This window comes from Carcharodon carcharias, chromosome X (genome assembly GCF_017639515.1).
Source record: "Carcharodon carcharias isolate sCarCar2 chromosome X, sCarCar2.pri, whole genome shotgun sequence".
NCBI lineage: Eukaryota > Metazoa > Chordata > Chondrichthyes > Lamniformes > Lamnidae > Carcharodon > Carcharodon carcharias.
This window is the reverse complement of record NC_054507.1, coordinates 16,520,424-16,542,576: the sequence shown is the minus strand read 5'-3', so window position 1 is coordinate 16,542,576 and position 22,153 is coordinate 16,520,424. Positions and strand designations below refer to the sequence as shown.

Here is a 22,153-nt window from a genome sequence, read left to right as displayed (position 1 = left end):
CTGCAGCGGTTCAAGAAGGCAGCTCACCACCACCTTCTCAAGGGCAACTAGGGATGGACAATAAGTGCTGGCCCAGCCAGCGACACCCACGTCCCATGAATGAATTTTAAGAAATCAACTTTATTGTCCACTGTAAATAGAAACTTTGGGAAAATGGCAGAGATGGCCATTTTCGCCATTTCTAAAAGGTTCCTACAAAACATCTGCTGGAGCTTCTGCAGGAAAGCTACAGGGCCCTAGAGAAATATTACTCCCTTGTACAAATTAACTTTAACTAAAATCTTTTCAGGAAGGTAATTATCCCTCTCCGTCTAAATTGTTAGCAAAGCGAAACAAGGCATTCTGAAGAAGGAACAGGCAATAAAAAAAGCACCTGAAGTTTCCTGTTTTGACCAGATTGAAATGATTTTGCCGATTTGATAAAACTACAGCGAACTAAAAAAAAAATCATTAAACAATTGATTTGCTCATTGCTGCTGTTCCCCACATTCAGACTCACTGATGAACTCTAAGTTCTCTACATTCATCAGAACTTGCAAATGATTCAAGGGGAGAATTTTTCCTAAGGCGGACGGGCTGGATGGGAGCGGGCGCAGAGCCGATCGACGCCCACTATTGGCTGCGTGCTGCCATTTTATGCGGGCGGGCCAATTAAGGCCTGCCCAGCGTAACGCGCGGCCGGTACCTGTGTGGGCTGGGGGGGGCGGGGTGGAGAGAGGGGAGAGCGCAGCAATCTCCTTGAGGCACGGAGCTGCCTCAGGGAGACTGAATGGATTATAAAAGTTTTTAAATAAATAAAGTAAAGATTTATTTATACAGTAAACATGTCCCATCATGTGACAGCATCACATGAGCTGGGACATGTTTGCGAAGTTTTGAAAATTTATTTAATTATTTTATAAAACCTTCAGGAAACCTCACCCCACCCGTGGATGAGGTTTCCTGAAATATGCGAAAGCCGGTTGGGCTCTTCGCCTGCCCACCAACCTTAAGGTTGGACGGGCAGCGTTGTTAATGAGTTTAATTACTTTTTTAATGGCCTAAATAGGCCACCGAATGAAATATGGAAATGATGTGTGATGACGTCGGGACGCACGCCTGACGTCATGGTGCATCATTTTACGCGTTGGAGTGTCAGGCCCGCCCCTTCACGCCAATGGCAATATTCTGCTCCAAGATGCAAAACACAGCAATGCATCTTATATCATAATTATAGGATTTTGCAGCATGGTTCAGGAGGCCATTCAGTCCATTGTGTCTGCACCGGTTGACAAGAAGCATCCAGCCTAATCCTGCTTTCCAGCTCTTGGCCCATAGCCTTGTAAGTTATGGTATTTCATGTACATATCCAAGTACTTTTTAAATGTTCTGAGGATTTCTGCCTCCATCACCCTTTCAGGCAGTGAGTTCAAGACCTCCACCATCCACTGGGTGAAAACATTTCTGCTAAAATCCTCTCTAAACCTCCTACCTGAAATCCATGCTGCCTGGTTCAGACCCCTCAACCAAGGGAAATAGGACCTTCCTGTCGACTCTATTTAGGCCCCTTATAATTTAATATACTTCAATTAGGCCTCCCCTCAGCCTTCGTTTATGGGTTGCAAGTTCTTTAAATACTGCGCCATCAAACCCTAGGCAGAGAGGGCATCTTCAAGGCACTTCTGCCAGATTTGGTACAAGCACTTTGCAGAAAAGCACTGATATATATGTTACAGGTCAAAATTTCCTGTGATTCCAAAAAATGATTTTTCCAAGCATAAAATGGCTGCAGGGTTAAAAGTTAAGACTCAGTGTTAAACCTAACTAGCTGGCGGAAACCAGGCAGGCAGTGAACAATGAGCAGGTAAACTTAACCACTCAAAGCCTTTTCACACTGTTTTGGATTTTGCAGGCAGCTGAGGCGGCTGCCTAAAGCAGGTGGGGGCCTCATGCGTTTAGGCAGATCAGGGTCTAACTATGTCAATGGGACTCTGATTATTTTTTCATTGGGGTCTGATTGCGGAAACAGCAGCGTTGTTCCTATAGGCTGAAGCTGGGCTACGGCTGATTTGCGGACAGCAAGGACTTCCAAGGCAATTGTCAAACTTTCCGAAGTGGGGGCGGGTGGAGAACCAGTGCTATTCCAGGCCTCACAAGTGAAGTTCCAAGCTCACCCTATCCCCACCACCAGAACCCTCCAAAAATCCCTCCATCACCCCTACTCATGAGTATCCTAATCTTCCTTTGCCAACTCTGTATCCCATTGGGTGGGAGTTGGAGTAGTGGCAGTTAAATGAGTCCAGGAAGTTATAATATCCCAGGCCTGAAACTTAGGCCTTGGTCCGGTCTGCCTGAAAGCCACTTGGAGTTAAAATCGACACTGTAGTTTAAGTCAATCTATGACAATAGTTTTGACCAGAAAGCTCCAATTTATTTCAGCAAGATGGCTAATGACTAACACATAAGATAAACGTAACTGGCACTTTTAAATGGGAACTGGATCAAGATGTGTTGAGAAGGTTAACAGATTCATAGAATATTACAGCACAAAAGCAGGCAGCTCAACCTATCAAGGCTGTACTCATACTTTCTCTTCCAGAGCTACCTTATCTAGTCCCATATTACTCGCCCCCCCACACCCTTCAATATCTTTCTTTGACTGTTAAAATGGTCATTACCCACCCCTTTCTATGTTAGGTTAGTTAGATCCCCTGCAATTATGACTCTATTGTTACTAAATGCCCAGCAAACCATTAACAAATTTCATTCTCACTCCAAAAGGATGCTTTTGAAACTCTTATCTGTTTAAATTCTTATCCTCTAACATTATTATTTTGTTTCTAATTATTACCCTCCCTTTCATCCTTTCTTCAACTTTTATTCCCTGCAATATTTAGTTGCCAATCCTGACCCAGCGGTTGCCAATTTTTGTTGCACTCTCTGTGTCATGTTTTCTTATTTTAATCAACGGGGTAGAAAGTTGTCTCGGACTCTATGGGCCAGATTTCCGTGGAGTAGGGTCGATTCCGGAGCCATTTAAAAATGGTGGGTGGGGCATGATTCTGGGATTCCCGCCACCAGCAATTTTCGCTTGTGTGGGATAAGGGTGCGGGTACCAAGCCTGCACCCTGCACTCCTGACCTGGCTGGCTCTATTGTGGGAGTAGGCGTCACCTAGCTCCCCCACTGAAGTTTTCGTGGAGTCGGACCAGTTTCTCCATGACTCGGGGCTTACGCTCTCTGTAGTCATGAACCATAGTCTTGGTTCAGGAACTTTTTGAAAGGTAAGTTCAAAAGGTCTTACCCATGCCCCCCAACAAGTCCCCATGGCCCGTCATAGTGTCCATGCCAATTCAATGCAAACTCATGCCCACCCAGTCACTCCCTATGTCCCCGATACTCTCCATGCCAACTCATGACCTCCAGCCACTCCCTATAGCCCCTCATACTCTCCATGCCAGCTCAAGCCCCTACATGCCCATTCACCCAGTATGCACTGTGTATATAACCAATGAGCATTATAATAAGTGGCAAGTGTGGAATTGCTGACAGAAAAAAAACACCCATTCAGAAATGTTCCACAACCCTACAAAAGCATCAATCAGTATCTATAATGGAGGCTTTAAACACTTCACACCTCTTAATCTTGTCCAAATAAACATCAAGACATTGACAAAAGAGTGCACAGAATGAATAACTTATTATAACTGCTTAAAGCTGTCAATCAAGCCAGGTCAACAATTCCCTTCACTTGTCAGAACAGAATTCCTGCTGAGCTCATGCTTCTATTGGTCTGGGATCTCAGCCAAGCATGCATAATGAGGTCATCCTCATTATATCCAGTGAATTTGAGTGGGCCCAGGGTGTTTGTGCATGGCTTAGTCCAGGCAGAGGCCAGCAGAGACTGACTACGTCTGGAGTGTGGGAAGAAACAGGAGGTAATGCAGCTGAGCCGTGGAAGTGAGTGGTGGCTTTAAACATGGCTGTTTTTCTGCTCCTGTCTGCCTGTTGTAAAGGCTCCTTATGCCTAGATAGCTTATTCACAGATACAAGTAACTAGACCAAAAGCAGGGTGGGGGGGGGAGGCGGGGGGTGGGGGCGGGGGGAAGAGGTGATTAAGTGAGTGGGGCTGGGGGGGAGAGGCTAGGAAAGAGGGGCTGCTGAATGAATGGAGGAGGGGGGTTAGTATGAGGAGCTGCTGAGTGAGTGAGTGCAGTGGGGGAGGGTTTAGAAAGAGGGGGGGTGTGTGTTTGTGTGTGTGTGTGTGTGTATATGTGTGTACACGTGTGTGTGTGCATACGTCTGCGTATGGTGGGGGAAGGGGCTAATTATAATGCATCTGTGGGGATTGGAGAGTTGGGGGAAGAGGGGCTTCACTGAGTCTTATATCACAAGGGGATATGGAGAGATTGGCTAAAACCTACATGAGTTCATAAAATAATAACATTTTGACAACATGTTTTAAAATGCAATTTTATTATATGTTGATCTATAATATGCCAACTTTAATAATTATATACTGAACGCTACTGAATTGCTGTTTGTTTCTGCTGGCATCTGGGGTCACAATCATTTTCAGGTATTAAAGTGGGGTCACATTGGAAAATAGTTTGGAAAGCACTGGTGTGAATCCTCCTCTAACCTCCCTGCAGGGACATTGTTTCAGAGTAGGGCATCACCTGAATACAGTTCATTCCTGCATCAGAACTGGTCCTAATGTCCAAAGAATCGCAACCCTCTCTCCTTTGCCATGCCTCTAGCCATACACATACTTCCCTTCTCTGCCTTTTGCTGCACTGGTGGTAACTCTGAGATTACTACCTATAAATTCCAGTTTCTTAATCTACCTCCTAAAACCTGGAACTCATTACAGGAATGGAATCCTAGTCTTCCTTAATATGATTGGTTCCAACAATAGCCTTTCCCAGGTTCTTTAGGAGAGTAGTTGGGGGGAAAAAACTTCAGCCCCAAGGTACCACTGTGAAATAGTCATACAAGAATGCTTAGTGCATTCATCTGAAATTTCTATCTCCACTATTTTTGCAATGGAGTTGACTTGCTTCTAATGGTTAAAACTTATGCTACAAAATCAGGCGTAGGAATTTTGGACTATCCTGTCCAGTGTTTGAATGCTCAATGTAGACTTTTCAAACAGATGTCGGTCAGGTTGGGGAATGGGAGAGTGACCGTACAAGGGGCAGAATCATATGCCCTCCCCTGTAGTGAGTTTGGTGGTGGGGTGCATTTAATCAGGTGGGAGGGTGGTGGGTGGGGACCCCGTCACCTTCCCACCTTCGCCCTGATTAAGTCCAGGGTGGGAAAGCCCATGGACAGCCTTCCTGCCCCACCGCCAATTGAAGCCCTTAAGTGGGCAATTAGTGTCCGCTTAAGGGCCTTATCCTGCCAACGTTGGTATTAACCCAGAGATGGGCGGTGGGCTTGCCATGCAAGGAGCATGACAAGTAAACATCTTGCGGACTTCTGAAGTGGAGGTGCTCCCTCATTCAGAGGCGCTCAGTGCCTGATCAAGGGATCCGGTATCAGGGAGTTGTGGGGGGGGGGGGGGGCCTGCTGGGACCCACCCTCCTCAACTTGCTGCCAACCCTCCTCCACCTCCCCATCCCGCAACCACCTGGCTGCCTCACTCACCCACTCCTGGATCCTCCTCTCAATCTGAGGCTTCAGGTGGGTGTCATACTGGCAGCAGCCATCGCCTCGCTGGTGATGCTGCTGAGTATAGAAGAGCTGTCAGTCTCTGATTGGCCAGCAGCTCTGTGGTGGGACTTCCACCCATGAGGTCCTTAATTGTGCGGGGGGGCGGCGGGGTAGGCCTGCTGTTGGCCAGTTAAGTGCCTGAGTGGCACAAGATGCAGCGGGCCTTCCCAAAACGAGGCGCCACGGGACGCTCGATGGCTCTTCAGTCAGCAGCTGAGACCCCGTTGCCTCCACAAGTTTACACTGAAGCAGTCTGAATACTGTGAGATTGGTCAGCCTGAAGACATTTTGTCATTCTGAAGTTCATCCTCTGGTATATTTGTCTGAATTCATTAATGTTAGCTGGTTTGGGCTTGACAGCAAAAAATAAAATGACCATTGACAAGAATCACAAACATATCTTCTTACCTCTTTGCTCCCACCAACTTCGGATTCACTACTGAAGTCTTCAGTGTTCAGGTTTTCAAAATCCGATTCCCCAACAGCTATTGGAACTCTGACAGTAAGATTAGGGTTGTGTATAAAGGAATTGTGGTCATCGTCAATTATGTATTTTTCCACACTGCTTCCAATGCCACTAGTGGTGCCATTGCCATTCTTTTGGTAATCCATTTCTCGATTTATGTCAGCACCAGTATGGTTTCCTATGTAGTTCACCTTTTTGTCTATGAGCTCATCCAGTGGTTTGGCTTCATCTGCGTCTTTGCTCTTGAAATGTTTTTGAACAAATTCATGCCCATAGGCCTTCATAAAGGCAATTCCTTTTTTGATCCTAATCACAGACAACTGAAGGTTGTTGATCTCCCCATCATCGTCAGTCGCTGCAAGATTATCAGCACTGAAAGAGCTCAGCAACAGAGCCAAGAACAAGTTCAGCACCTAGATTGAAACAAACAAGAACATGACAGAGACAGGATGGCAGTGGGATTTCACCTAAACTTTGTAGCATGCAAGTTCTGCCAATTTGTTGGAGAAAAATTCTGATCATTTGAAGCACACAGCACATCTTTGTTGAAGCATTCTCAGATTGTGTTTAAAATCACACACAGTTGCCTTGAACTTAACGCAGTGAAAGCAAACCTTTATTAAAGTAGTGTTCAGAGGAGTTTCTAAAGAGCTCATTAACTGTTGCCACACTAATATTCAGAGAGTCTAGTTTCAAGAAATCTCAATTGTATCGAGACCAGCAGTGTAAAATTGTTTTTTCACAGCATCTGATAACACTGAAGAGAGGTTAGTTGTTAATCTCACTGAAAAGGAATAAAGGGAGAATTCCTACCATTGGCACTGCCAACACATGTTGGAAATTCATAGCTGGAAACTGCATGTTCCAACACTCTGACTTTCCATATACAATGGTCTGTCAATTGCTAGACGGAGTTCACAATCTCCCTATGTGTGCTCCCAACATGTGCTAGTTATGCCAAAATGGAAAGTATCCCCTACAATAACCAACAACTCTTCAATGAATCACTGCACCCTAGCAGGTAACAAACAATGCTGGTACTGCTGGAGAGAAAGTTGGGGGGGGGGGGGGGGGGGGGGGGGGGAGGGGTGGCGGGGGCAGGGGGGTCCTTCAACTAGCTACAAATTTCAGTCAAAGAATGAGACATCACACAATCAGTCAAAATTAAGCACAGTCACTTGCAAAAGAACTCCTGCGAGATTCGTTCCTTCTGTGTTGTTTTTATTACATCTCGATGCACTCTTAGAAATCTGTGCCCACACTACTTTAACACAAATGCTAAAATATTTATTTTAAACTCATTTATATTTCCACATTAGAAATACATGCATTTATGCAGTAAACATTGAGTGCGCTACAAAGTAGAGCACAGAAAATGAAACTGTTTAGTTACCTATTAAAATTGACATTTAATTTTAAATTCTAGGCTTTTTCTTCTATCTCAGCTTAAAAACACCACATACACAATGCAATTTTGAGTATTTACGGCAAAGTTATATAGTCTGCATAAAAGCAATTGCTTGGAATAATATGATACTTTCAGGGTCCCACATAAAGCATTAGACGCCATTTGTTTTTGGCAAGGGTTCATGTAAAAATTTGCTACTCACCACAAGATTGCCAATAACCATGACCATCATGAACACAATAAGACACATGGTCTGGCCTGCCACTTCCATACAGTCCCACATTGTCTCAATCCATTCACCACACAGCACGCGGAACACGATCAAGAAAGAGTGGAAGAAGTCATTCATGTGCCAACGGGGCAGAATGCAATCTGAATGGATCTTACAGACACAGTCCTTGTAGCTTTTACCAAAGAGTTGCATGCCCACCACAGCAAAGATGAAGACGATGATCGCCAACACCAACGTCAGGTTTCCCAAGGCACCGACAGAGTTGCCGATAATTTTTATCAACATGTTGAGTGTTGGCCAGGACTTTGCCAATTTGAAAACTCTCAACTGTAAAACAAAAAAGGTTGCTCAACCAAAACAGGCAGTGATTTTAAACATGTATCATCAGAGGACACAGGTAATCTTAAGAAAGATAGAATCTGCATTCATATAGTGGCTTTCATGCCCTCAGCATGTTCCAAAGCACTTTATTATCAATGGATTACTTTTATAGTCACTGTTATTTTGTAGGCAAACATAGTAAATGAGGTAAATTACTCCTCCACGTTCCATTAATGAACCAGGTTAGTGGGTTGTACTTTTGATATCAGGTTACTGAGGTTACTAACTTGGTTCTGAACTTCCATCGCCAAGCATGTTACCTTGGCATTGCCTTGATTCCAAAGAGCCCATACACCCATACATATAATGAGATTTGTAAAGTAATTTTTGCTGCAGTATAAGTATAAACCTCCTGAAGCTGCTTTAGCGACTAATACAAACACAGAGTTTGATGATTATCGCACACTATGAGAGAGAAATAATTCCTGTCGAGACTGTAGTCACGGGCTTGACTCCATCGTTCCGATGTCAAGGTGTGTTATCAAAACTATCAGTTGCCTTCTTTTAACCCTGAAAGTTGTCATTTCAGTATCTTTCCGATTGCTTTTCTATTTGTTTCTCGTTATTTTCATTCTTTGTAAATTTTGACCCACCAAGAGGTTGCACGGTCTACTACCAGGCTACCAACAAAACTCCACCAGTAGGTACCAGTGACTATAACAACAATGTGCATTTATATTGCACCTTTAACATAGAAAAATGCCCCAAGGCACTTTGCAAGGGCATTATCAGACAGAAACGGACATCAAGCCAAAAGAGGGAACATTAGGAGGGATCACTAAAAGCTTGGTTAAAGAAGTAGGGTTTAGATATGGGTCTTTAACAAAGAAAGAGAGAGAGGTGGAGAGACGTGTGAGGTTCTTAGGATTAGAAACAGGCAGAGACAGACCAGAAGTAAAAGTGCACAAGCAAAATTCCTTACAGCAGAGCAGTGACCTAAATGAGGTGTACAAAATTATGAGGGGCCTAGATTGGGTAGACAGGAAAGACTTGTTTCCCCTAGCTGAGGGGTCAATTACCAGGGGGCATAGATTTAAGGTGATTGGTAGAAAGTTTAGAGGAGACATGAGGAAAAATCTTTTTTACCCAGAGGGTAGTGGGCGTCTAGAATCCACTGCCTGAATCGGTGGCTGAGGCTGAAACATTCAACTCATTTAAAAGGCATCTGGATCTGCACCGACCAGGTGCTGGAAAGTGGGATTAAAATGAGCGGCTAGTTTCTTTTTTCTCTTTTTGGCTGGCGCAGACACGATGGGCTGAACGGCCTCTTTCTGCACTGTAACTTTTCTATGGTTCTATGGGCAGAATCTTGCCCCTGTCAGGCAGCCCCAGCAGGGGTGGTCAGGAAGCCGTCTGCCATCTGTGATTGAGGCCGGAAGGCGATTTCACGCTGGTGGGTCAATTAAGGCCCGCCCTGTGTGAAACGCGAGTGGCAGTGCTCAGCGCTGCCTGTGCGGGTGGGGGGAGGAGTGCAAGTGGGGCGAGCGCAAACCCCGTGCATGTGCGCACTTCAGAATCTACCCAAGGCACAGAGCTGCCTCAGGGAGATGAAGAGTTTTCCAAAAAAAAATAAAGAATTGAAAAATGTAATAAAAAATGTCCCCTCAGGTGACTCTGTCACATGAGCAGGGACGTTATTAATTAAATTTTAAAATTTTAATTTAATTTTTATTTGCTTTTCGAAACCCCATCCCGCCCGTGGATGAGGTTTCCAAAAAAATGCAAAGGCCGCTTGGACAAGCAGCAAAAAATTTATTTTAATTAACCTTTTAATGGCCATAATAGGCCTTTTAATTGTCAGCGGGCGTGCTGCTGATTCCCACGCGCGCCCGCCGACCAAAATATCGCGCAATTGCGCAATGACGTCAGTATGCTCGCCCAACGCCATCGCCCGTCATTTTACGTTGGGTCGGGTTGGGCGCCTGCCTGCCCACTGAGCTAAAAATTTTGCCACATGGTTCTAACATGACTCCTTTTATTAAAAAAAACTTCTTCACACTCTCTGCATCTGCTTGCAGACTCCCTCTGCTGGTACAATTCTGTTTGGTAACTTCAAATGAACAAGACATATATATATATAGCACTTTTCAAAACACTAAAATACACAAGATTTAGTGGGAGAATTCCAGCAGTTGGGGCTTACACAGCTGATGGGGTAGCCGCCAATGGTGCAGTGAAGGGAGGGGAGCATGGACAAGAGGCCAGAACTGGAGGAATGCAGAGTTCATGGAGAGTTGTTGGAGGTCAGGGAGATAGGGAGGGGCAAGGTCATGGAGGGTAGGTGTGACTCCCTCCTTTGACTTTCCCTTCCACATGCCAGCCAACACTTCAATCACCTTTTGGCAGTGCTTAACCTTTTATAAAAACCTCTGGAACTCAACACTGGGATTTATCTCTGTTCTCTGCTCCACCACTGGTGGCTGGTTACTCAGGAAACTACACTCCTGTCCACTTCATCTTCCCACCACTACCCCTGCTTGCGAGAATTTCCTCAAAACAATTATCTCTGACAATTTTGCCTCTCCCTAATTCTCTCCATTACCTCATATCTTCACCCGGATCAGCAGCTACTGCCTTATCCTCAAGATAAAGTGCTTTGAGTCATCTTCCTGAACACGAGCAGTGCTATAGAAATTTAAGTTGTTGCTCCTGCTCAGCTCAAACAGCGGAGTATTCATCGAACATGAACTCATCTCATACGTCTGTGCTGAAACAATTTCATTGCAGTCTATTATATTTATAGCGATTCTATTGCACAAAAGATTTTGAAACAAGCATCTTCCACCCTGAGCATGTCGTAGGTTAACTGAAGATCCAGGAACCATGCCTACCTACCTATGACTGGCTATTCCCATGCCAGACTTGGAGGAGTAAGGTCTAAACTAAGAGCAGGAAGATAAGGACCAATAATATTCTAGAAAATGTTCTTCAATCCTTCCCTGATCATATTATATGTACATTGAAGATATTTTATGAATCCCCCACCCATGGTGATAGTCAAAGCCTTTGCAGGTTCACTGCAAGCAATTTTCTAATCTGTGCTCACAGTGACCCAAGTACCTCACACCATTGGAAAACATGTCCTTAAATGTCTTTTTTACAAAGATAGTTTATTGTCGAAAGGTTGACTATATATTAGCCTACTGCAATTTCTGGATTATATTATAATATGCAGTTTACATAATTTTGCGTTTCTAAGTCTCATTGTTATCATTGTTAACATACACAGCAATCAGAGCCAAACATTTTATAAATTGAAATTGCTAACAATTTGAATGCTTGGAAAATTCTTAATTAGCAGCTATTCAAATCAGATTCAGTTATGCCTAGTCTTTCAATAAAGAGTTTGAAATGTTACCGGTTCGTAATTGTTCATGCACATGTGCTATGCCAATTTATTTGTCTTGTCAGAAGTTTACAGTGGTCATCCAAATTGTGCTATGCTATTGGCTTGCCTCCCTAAACTTCTGATTGATTTTATGCACCTAAATTTTCATGTAACTATCAGCCAGTCACTGCACCTTGCTGGAGAAATCACCCTGCTTTTAAATCGGTAGCCGTTGCTACAGTTTCAGTCATGAGTTCTGTTTGCTGCAGTTTGTAAACTCTGCTTAAATAGACTCTGTAGACTGTTTGCTGTAGTATGCTGTTTAAATAGACTCTGTTTGCTGTAAAACAGACAGTTTGCTGAGAGTCCTATCACAAGTACCACCCCATCTCCAACTCAATGGTTGATATAGTGGTGTCAAAAGATACTCAGAGCACTGAGCGAGAACTTTGCAGGATTCTCCCAGTACAGATTCCCCTGTTGTGTTTATAAGCGACTGTAAATAGGATGAAGGCATATAACTCAAGATTTGATATTTACCAATCTGAAGGACCTGAGTACAGACAATCCTTCAACATTTGACAGGCCTAGTTCCATTAAACTGAGGGACACTATAAAGCCATCAAAAATGTTCCACCCTTCCTGAAAATAGTAGTAAGGGTCCATCGCTATCAGCTTCATCATCATTTCTGCTGTGAAGATTGCAGTGAAAACCTGAAAGAAAGTGTGAAAAAAATTGTATTCATCATTCAGAAGGAAAGTGATTTGACAAGGCAAAAATTGCCAATAATTACAGGCAGGTGCAAGGGATCTTTCATTTTTCTAGCTGTGGATTAGTCCCAGTCAAGTTTCTACCCTCAAGTACACTTGAAATTGAATCAGCAGCTTATTTTATATGTCAGGTGTCTGTCTTTCTTGATACATGGGAAGTCATACAGCCATGCAAAAACATCACATTATAAACTTAACAAAACCAGAATACCAAAAGTGTCAAACTCAAATATAGACACAACAGTACAGGGTACTCTAGGTGTCCAATTGAGTGTAAATGTGTGTGCCTGTGCTAAATGAGTGGGCTGTGGAACTGCACCTCGCTATTTGTAACACTGCTTAAAAACTGGTAGCACTGCACCAGAAAAAGCCATGTCATGCCAGCATTATATAAGAACATATTGTATTTATAACACATCCCTGCATGAGTCGCTGTTGACAAACAATGGGAGGGCAAAAGAACAGGAAAAATACATCTGTCTCCAAGCAGGATGCCTTTCGCATGTGACAAGAACGTTCCAATCGTTTTAGGCACAAGGTAATGCTGCTTTTCGGTGTTAGCGTCAACCTCAATATTTAGTCGTACATCCACACATTTACGCTACGTTTTCTCCCTATCACAGCAGTTGGTTGCAACAATTTGCAACCAAAGTTGCTCCGTGTGTGTGCACTCCCTGAGTGTCATGCCTCATTTTTGTAACATTTTGTTGTCATAAAAAAGACTGACCTTTTTATAATGATGGCATTTTACTCAAGAAAATGCGCTTGCAGCCCGAAGGCTGAAATGCAGTGTGGCTTACATCAAAAAATTTGTATGAACACTAAGTAATCAGGTTAAAAACCTGCAAACACGTGACAATCATGTGGTAACAAAAATAGACAGACAAGTTCAGCAGGTAACAGGGAAGTGGTGGGCCGGATATTAAAGGAAGGGTAATGTCTAATTAAAATTGTATTAAAATTATAAACCAATATATCATTCTGACATTACAGGCATTGAAGGGCATCTAGATTTCATCATTTAAGTGCTTCATTGAGGACCCGAACCAGGTAAGGAATTGAGCTGTGTCAGTACGTATCTGTTCTGAATCTTGCAGGGTTCAATTAAAGTGTCTTTTATAACATTAGGATGTCTCAAAATACTTCAGTACCAAGGAAGCGTAGTCACTGTTGTAAAGCCTACACAGTCTCAGTCGTGACTAAACTTGCCTGCTCATTTTGCTCCAATTCAGGCCTCGGTGCTTGGTCTCCAAGATGGGCACACTGTAGCTTGTGGCACCACATGTCTTGAAGCAACTAAAATTGGGCTTATGGCCCAATGCTTCCTGCTGCCACCTCTACCTGATCACTGAATCCACAAACTGATGTTACCAGCCATTGCCACTCCTGCTGTCGTGACCCCATCTGCAGAACCAAAAGTGCTGAAAAACACGCTGAAGGAGCTTTAAGCCTGTTCTTTGGCTAAGGTTGGAACTCAAAACTCTTGAGGCCAATGGTGAAAGCTTTGGGAATTGTTTACAGTTTACCCTGGAATTAGCTTGGAGAAACCTGTTGTATGAATAGTCAGCAGCATTTATTTTGAGCAATCCAGCCTTCCCCACATACTTAAGAGATCCCTCCTTCCCCCTTGATATCACAATGCAACTGGGCCCTAGCCTAAGCACCCTTACCTTTCCTATATGTCTGCTACCCTCTGCCCAAGCATTATACCACTCACACCCCACCCCGCCCCCCCACTGCCTCTCACTATACCCCTCAATTGAAACAACTCTGCCTCCCCTCCCACCCTCTCCCAGTGCCACTTGCAGCTCCCACAGCCCCAAATTGCCGTGAGCTTACCTGCCACAGACCAAAAAAAACCCCCAGAAACACACAGAGAGAGATTCCAACACAAGATACATAAACTGAAAGAAAAACAGAGAAACCAAAATACAACGTCTGAGAGAAAGAGAAAGAGGGAGAAAAGGTGAGGGACACAAACAATGGAACAAGGCTAGAGACTGAAACACAAGCTCCAAACTCAGGAGAGACAAAACATAAGAGGTTGAATATTTTATTTTAACCTTGAATTAAAACTCACTAGAAAAGTAATGAGAACAAATTATTTTGTCCTGCACTATCCTGCCAAAGCCTACAACACAAGTGCTGACAAAGACGACTGAGAACTTAGTTAACACAACTATGAGAACTAGCTGCTTCTTCCACTCTTTTAAAAACTAAAACTCATCTCAACTACTAACCAGGGCCTGTGCAAGAACATTAACGCCCAACACGAACGTTCAGCCCTGTGCCTTGCACCCCTACAGCACACCTCCCCCAACCCCACAATTAATTTCTGGAAATTAATATTGCGCATTAGTACGAACAAAAATTCTGTATTTATAATTATATGTGGCGGGCAAGAATCAACACATTCAAGTGTCAGTTTGATGCAACACTGAGGGTAGCCATATTCCCCAGCAGTACATCATCCCTCACTTACAATGTTAAATATCACTCGGCCCATCATAGTCCCATGTTCCAAAGACTGTGCACGGGATCCTCTTCAGCCGAGAGAAGGGTCCCAGGGTGTTGTCATGACAATCCTGGGCCGGGTTCCCACTCTTGAACACAGAGAGCCCTGTGCGTCCAGAGCAACAGCTGGCCTGGTACAGACTCGCACCCCACCCCAACCAGGTACAGACCCCCACCTCCACCCCCAGCCCGGTACAGACCCCCACCCCCAGCCCGGTACAGACCCCCACCCCCACCCCCAGCCCGGTACAGACCCTGACCCCCAGGCCAGTACAGACCCACACCCCCATCCCCAGTGCCAGCCCGTTAAAGACTCCCACCCCCCAGCCCAGCCCGGTATATACTTCCACTCCCACCCCCCACCACAGCCCCAGCCCGGTACAGTCCCACGCCCCCAACCCCATCCCAGCTCAGTACAGACCCCCACCCCATCGCCACCCCAGCCCCACCCACATCCCAGCCCAGTAAAGTCTCCCACCCCCAACCCTGGCCGATAAAGTCTCCCACCCCCACCCCTGGCCGATAAAGTCTCTCACCCCAAACCCTGGCCGATAAAGTCTCCCACCCCCACCCCTGGCCGATAAAGTCTCCCACCCCCAACCCAGGCCGATAAAGTTTCCCACCCCCACCCAGTAAAGTCTCTCATCCCCACCCCCAGCTGGTAAAGAATCCCACCCCCACGCCAGCCCCAGTCCGGTACAGACCCCTGCCCCAGCTCAGTACAGACACCTACCTCCATCCCAGCCTAGTAGAGACCCCCATCCACACCCCGCCCGGTATGGACGCACACCCCCAGCCCCAGCCCAGCTTGGTACAGACCCCCACCCCCAGGTTGGTACAGACTTCCACGCCCTCCACCCTGCTTTGGGTTTCAGTCCACCTCCCACCTCTTCGTTTTTCTTATTCAGCTTCTTGTCTTTGGTGCTATGGAGGATGTGAAATGGGTCAGACTGGTTGTTGAGCGTCTGGTCAAAGTGATGGGTGATGGTGCAGCTGAAAGTCTCCTGCATGTTGACAGTGGGATCAGCCAAGATAACTGCTCCTCAACCTCCAATGACAGGTTCCCTCCCTCCTGCCTTTGCTGCTCCTTCAATCATAGATTCTGTCTTTGGAGGAGCAGCAAGATCAGGAGAGAGGCAACCTATGGTTGGAGGAGTTGGAGCAGTCAGTGTGGGAGGGACAGAATCTGTGATTGGAGGAGCAGCTCTGTCTTTCCTGCACTCACTGCTCTTCCGATCACTGCTCTGCAGTCAGTTCCCACTCTCAAAAGAACTGACAGTTGCTCAGAGCAGGGAAGACCTGAGAGTTCTGATTTTTTTTAAAAGCCTGCTGGAAACGACACAAAGCTGCCCAAAGGTCAGAAGCAGCAGTTCCTATTCGCAGTAACCATCAGCAAAACACAATTTTTTTTAAAAGCTGGTCTTTTGGATCTGAAGGTCGGAAATGAAAATGCCAATGGCAGATTTCCGAAAGCTCAATATTGGAAATTTACCATTTGGCGGAAATTTCTCATCGCTGAGTTTCATGAGGAGTTCATTCAGTTTTTTTGCCGCACCCCCCCACCCCCCCAAAATTTTGCCACTCTAGGCGACCCCTAGTGGTTGCACTAGTCCTGACCATTGGTTATAACTGTCAGACAAGGCTCTTTTCTCTAAAGAAGAGAAAGCTGAGGGGGACCTGTATCTTTAAGATTATGCAGGGGTGCTATTAAGTAGATGTAGAAAAGATGTAAAGATGTTTCCACTTGTGGAGGAGCCCAGAACTAGGGGTCATAAATATAAGATAGTAATGAATGCAATAAGGAATGCAGGAGAAACCTCTTCACCCAGAGAGTGGGGAGAATGTGGAACTCACTACCACAGGGAGGTGAAAGGCAGGGATGCATTTAAGGGGGAATCCAGATAAGTTCCAAGGTGGGAAAGGAATATAACAATATGTTGAAGGGTGAGATGAAGTAGAGTGGGAGGAGGCTTGTGTGGAGCATAAATACCAGAACAGACTGGTTGGGCTCAATGACCTGTTTCTATGCTCTACATTCTATGTAATGAGACATTTATTGCATCACCACTCTTAAAAGAGAAAATAAACCATAAGCCTTACCAGGTTTCCCACAGATAAGACATCTTCAAAGGACTCTGTCATTGGGTAGTGCTCCATTGCCATGAAGGCAGTGTTGAGGACAATACAAATGGTGATGGCGAGATCCACGAATGGATCAAACACAAACAGATGCATGTACTCTTTCAGCTTCAACCACATGGGGCAGCATTCCCAGATGAGAAACATATTAGCAAATTTATACCAGCAGGGCGGGCACTTTCTTTGAGACTCTTCAAGCTCTGAAGTCACAAAATCAGAATTTGAAATAAAATCGTTACTATTGTTAACTATACAAAGCTATGCACAGTGCTTGTGGGTTAATTAACTGCTTCATGAATTTCCCCACTTCCCTTCTGAAGGTGGTGGTGGGGGAGTTACAGTTCACTTGGTTTGGTGGGGGGGGGAGTGGGGGGGGTTTCCATGTGGCTGTGGCAATATGTATTTTTACATGCATGTTGTAGTCTGGAGCTATGGATAGTGACGGTAGAGGCTCCGACATTCTTTCCAGTGCATGGCTGACCAGGAATCTCTCCCGCTCTTACTGCCTGCCACTGGCATGTGTTGGAAGGATCTTCTGAAGGTTTAGGGGTGAAATTGGACTTGGGCAAGGGCACAAAACAAGCGGGCACGCTTCTGTTGCCTGTTATACCATATTGGACATTGAGTTCTATTGAATTTAATGGACATGCAGCGGTTCAAGAGGTGGTGGTGAGCTGTCTTCAAGGGCAATTAGGGATGGGCAATAAATGCTGGCCTAGCCAGTGATGCCTACATCCCATGAATGATTAAATTTAAAAAAGAGTGCTAGGCAGAGTGCTTGACAGGCATTTGATTCCACCTGGATTGCCTCCCTGTCCAGGTCTAATTTCACCACAATCAATTCCTTGATGGGGCTGGTTTGAAAGGCACCAGTACATCCCCAAGTGATAATTCTTCATGTGTGGGGTTGCAAGGCTATTTTACTTACCATTGAGAGCACCACAGGTGAACTTAATACCCTGTGTTCACCTGATGTCCACACATGTCCACTTCCAGCAGGGATTTCTGGAACAGCCAGCAGAAGGCCTATGTTTAACCCCAGGTAACAGGAGCACAAGCTGCTACTCTAGTTAAGCCAACAAACTCAGTGCGGACCAAGAAACTGAAGCCTGGACTGTACAGTTTAACGACTCATTATGCAAATGTCTGAGTACTGAGTGGAGGTATACTGATCTATAGATGCTGTCGAGTGAGGTATTCCTATTTAGGTAACCTCTGTATGAACACTCATTTAGTGCTAAGCATCATTTTCAAAGAACAGCCTTCTTATTACAGTTCATGTTCGGGTGCGCTGGACGCAAGGTGTGTTGATAAAACCATATTTTATTTCTTCTGCACAATTTTGCACCCCAAATCTCTCTTGCAAGTATTAATCCATGCTGAGATACAGTTTTCCTGCCACTCAGTGATGGCTAACTCATGCTTTATGAGTGACTCTAGATATGAAGGTCAACAGGATATTTGGCCATGTGGGTACAGCATTGTAGCAACAATGATCCTGGCCTCGCGATGCGTCAATGCATGGACACGCTCCAGAGGGGTTACTGGGGTGTGAGCAGGATGAATGGCTCAGTGTGTGGTGTGTGCTGTGTGCTGAGTGACAAGTGGCTGAGGTTTTCACTTCCTAGGCCACGAGCATCAAGGCCAACTGAAATATCCAACCACACGTGAAGCTGCAGCCAGGTAAACTCACTGCAGTCTGGGACATTCCTCGCCCATGTCCCACTTTAGGACTTGAGTGCAACAAAATCAAGGCCGACACTCCAATGCAGTACTGAGAGGGTGCTGCATTGTCGGATGTGCCGTTTCTCAGATGAGATGTTAAACTGAGGCCCCACCTGCTCTCTCATGGAGATGTGAAAGATCCTGTGGTACTATTCAAAGGAGATCCCCACTTATCCCTGCTGGCCTGACCAATATTTCTCCCTCAATCAACACACAAAAACAGATCATCTGGTCATTATTATGTTGCTGTACTTGGGAGCTTCTGTGTTCAAATTGGCTGCTGCGTTTCCTACGTTACAACAGTGGCTACACTTCTAAAGTACTTCATTGACTTCACATCTGGTGGTCATGAAAGGTGCTATATAAATGCAAGTCTTACTTTTTCTCTTGATGCGGCTTGGTTCCAGTCTGGACAGTACATTGATCGCACCCGTGAATTCCTCAGTGAAGCAGCGCACTTGCTTGTATATTAGTTAAATAAAACTGGGGTGGCAAACGGGAGATGAAGCTACATATTAATGAACAGCTTGGATTTATGTAGCACCTTAAACATAGCAAAAGTCCCAAGGCACTTCACAGGAACAATTATCAAATAAAGTTGGTCACTGAGCCACATTAGGAGATATTGGCTGGGATTTTCCGGCCCTGTTGCAGGTGGGACTTGCCCATTGACTTGCGGCGGGACCGGAAGATCCTGGTGACGGGTGGGTTCAGAAAATCCCATCCTTTAGTTCAGGTCACCAAAAGCTTGGTCAAAGTAGGAGGTTTTAAGGAGCGTCGAATGAGAAGAGAGAGGTAGAGAGGTTTAAGAAGGACATTCCAGAGCTTAGGGCCTTGAATTGAAAAGTAGAAAACTTGTATTGAACCTTAGTTAGGCCACACAGAGCACTGTGTGCTGTTCCGGTTGACATATTATAAAAAGGATATGGAGGCACTGGAGAGGGTGTGGAGAAGATTTACAAGGATGATACCAGAAATGTGTGGGTTTACATATCAGGAAAGGATTGACAGGCTGGATCTCTTTTCTCTTGGAAACAGAAGACTGAGGGATGACCTAACAGAGGTCTTTAAAATTCTGAAAGATTTTGATCGAGTGGATACGGAGAGAATGTTTCCTCTTGTGGGGAAGAGCAGAACTAGAGGCCATCAATATAAGATAGTCACCGAGAAATCCAATAGGGGATTCAGAAGAAACATCTTTATCCAGAGTGCTGAGAATGTGGAACTCACTATCATAGAGAGTGGTTGAAGAGAATAGTGTAGATGTATTTAAGGGGAAACTAGACAAGTATATGAGGGAGAAGGAAATAGAGGGTGACAATGGGAGATTTAGATGAGGAAAATTGGGAGGAGGCTCCAGTGGAGCATAAATAACAGCATGGACTGGTTGGGTCGAATGGGCTGTTTCTGTGCCGTAAATCCTACGCAATCCTACGTAAGCAGTTGAAAGCATGACCATCAATGGTGAAGCAATTAAAATCAGGCATACGCAAGATGCCAGAATTGGGGGTACACAGAGATCTCAGGGGGGCGTAGGGCTGGAGGAGGTTACAGAAAAGTGAGGCCATGGAGAGGTTTGAAAAAAAGGGTTGAGAATTTTCAATTTGAGGCCAATGATCATAGAAACAGACAGCACAGAAGGAATCCATTTGGCCCATCATGCCTATGCTGGCTCTTTGAAAGAGCAATCATGCTTTGCCCCACCCTCGACTCCCAGCTTTTTGTCCATAACCCTGACAGTTCCTCATCTTCCAGCCCCTGTCCAACTGCCTTATTTTAAAATTATTTTATGGAATCAGCTACCGCCACCTTTTCAGGTACAGCGTTCCAGATCCTGGCAACTCTCTCAGAAGATTTCTCCTCATCTTCGCTTTAGATCTTTGTCCAATGATTTTGAACCCATTCTCTCTTGGACTCTACATGACTCTGTTTATCAGCTGGGGAAAGTTGTGCAAATTTTCCCTTATGTCCAACAGCTAAATCAAGTAAATGGAACTCCAGGCAGCCATTCCTGTGGTTTCATTCCATGTTGTATGTCTTATCTGGTTAACGAAACACTGTCAAATAAAGTCATAATTAGAATTTGTTCAAAGAACGCCACACAATTAAAAATGATAATTTAAAGTGTTGAAATGAATCCTCCCATGATTCGAGGATGGCATCTATTCAGGTCATGAGTTTCTGCCACGGGTCTTCATGTGACTGAACAGGCCAAATCTTAACCCGCGCATCTTTGGGCATGTGAGGCAGGACATCTACGTGGTAGTGGGATCCGGAGTGCAGGGTTTGCTTCCTTTTTCTTTCCTTCTTTGCCACCGCTCTGCTCATCATCAAGGTGTTGTGACTCAAAGCGTGATGGATAAGGTGTCTCCATTTTGAGCAACTGATAGTGAGCTCCTCCCAGTCATTAATATTAATGCTGCCGCGCTTCGAGGAGACTTTGAGTGTCTTTGAAACATTTTCTTTGTCCTCCTTGGAACATTGGCCATTTGAGAAAACAGGACTTGCGAGGGGTGAGATGCTTTTCAACCATCTGGACACAGTGATCAGTCCATCGTAGTTGATTTTTCAGGAGTTTTGCCTGAATGCTTGTGGAGCTATCTCCAAGAAGGACACTTGCGTTTGTTAGATGGACCTCCCATTGAATCTGAAGGATGTGGCAGAAGCATTTTTGATAGAATTTCTCTAGCGCTCTTATGTGTCACTGATACACAGTCCAGGGCTCACTGCAATACTAGAGTGTGGTGACAACACTGACTCTGTTAACTAGGAGCCAGATTTTCAGAACTTAAAAATGGTGGGTGGATCCGGATTTGGACGCCCTGCCCCCATTTACAACAGATTCCATTTTTGCCATTAGGGGAAAGGGGTGGGGTGTGATTCACACAGAAAGAAAGCCGAACTGAGCGAGGCCATTTGAACTTAGTACTAGTTCAAACAGACCCCATTTGGTGCTGCAAGGGCCTTAACCTTGGGAGTCATGAATTTATGGTGTAGACATAAATGCTCTTGAAGGGCAGATAAGGTCTTTCCAACTGTAATGATCTGAAGTGTTTTAAATCCACCTCACTTTAAACTGTTATAAAAAACAGGCTGCAGCTGTTAGTGATTGTTAAAAAAAACTCTGCTGGACCTGCTTTGATTGACAGGTCAGCTGGCATAACATCTGTTTGAGCTTTTTCAATAGAGTGCTTTGTTGACATTTTTCCTAAGGGTTATTCCTTATGAATGCTTGGCTGAGTTTCAAAATCTACAATTGTCTCAGCAGGGGGTTCTGAGTTCACAATTTGATTGACAGCTTAAAGAAGCAATTAAAGAATTAGGGGTTTGAGTAGAAGTTTGTTTGTTTTTATAAGAGATTAACCACTTGATGCTTTCATGAGTGGGAGTTTTATTCACTATCAAGTCTGTATAGGAAATTTCCTGGCTTGAGCCATTCGCCTTGGTCGCCAAAATCTGGCCCTAGGGCTTTTGTTGACTTGCAGAGGTCTTTGTT

The 22,153-nt window shown here is 44.8% G+C and overlaps 1 protein-coding gene across 1 annotated transcript in view; it reads right to left on the bottom strand.

Moving 5' to 3' along the window:
* The window catches only part of LOC121273208 (sodium channel protein type 8 subunit alpha-like), a 228,576-nt gene that overhangs the window by 50,273 nt on the left and 156,150 nt on the right, over positions 1–22,153 (bottom strand). Inside the window, exons 14-17 of the mRNA XM_041180199.1 lie at positions 16,894–17,132; positions 12,049–12,222; positions 7,770–8,126; positions 6,102–6,572 (exon numbers count right to left, since the gene is read on the bottom strand). Of these exons, the coding sequence (XP_041036133.1) occupies positions 6,102–6,572; positions 7,770–8,126; positions 12,049–12,222; positions 16,894–17,132 (1,241 nt within the window). The remainder of the gene's footprint in view (positions 1–6,101; positions 6,573–7,769; positions 8,127–12,048; positions 12,223–16,893; positions 17,133–22,153) is intronic.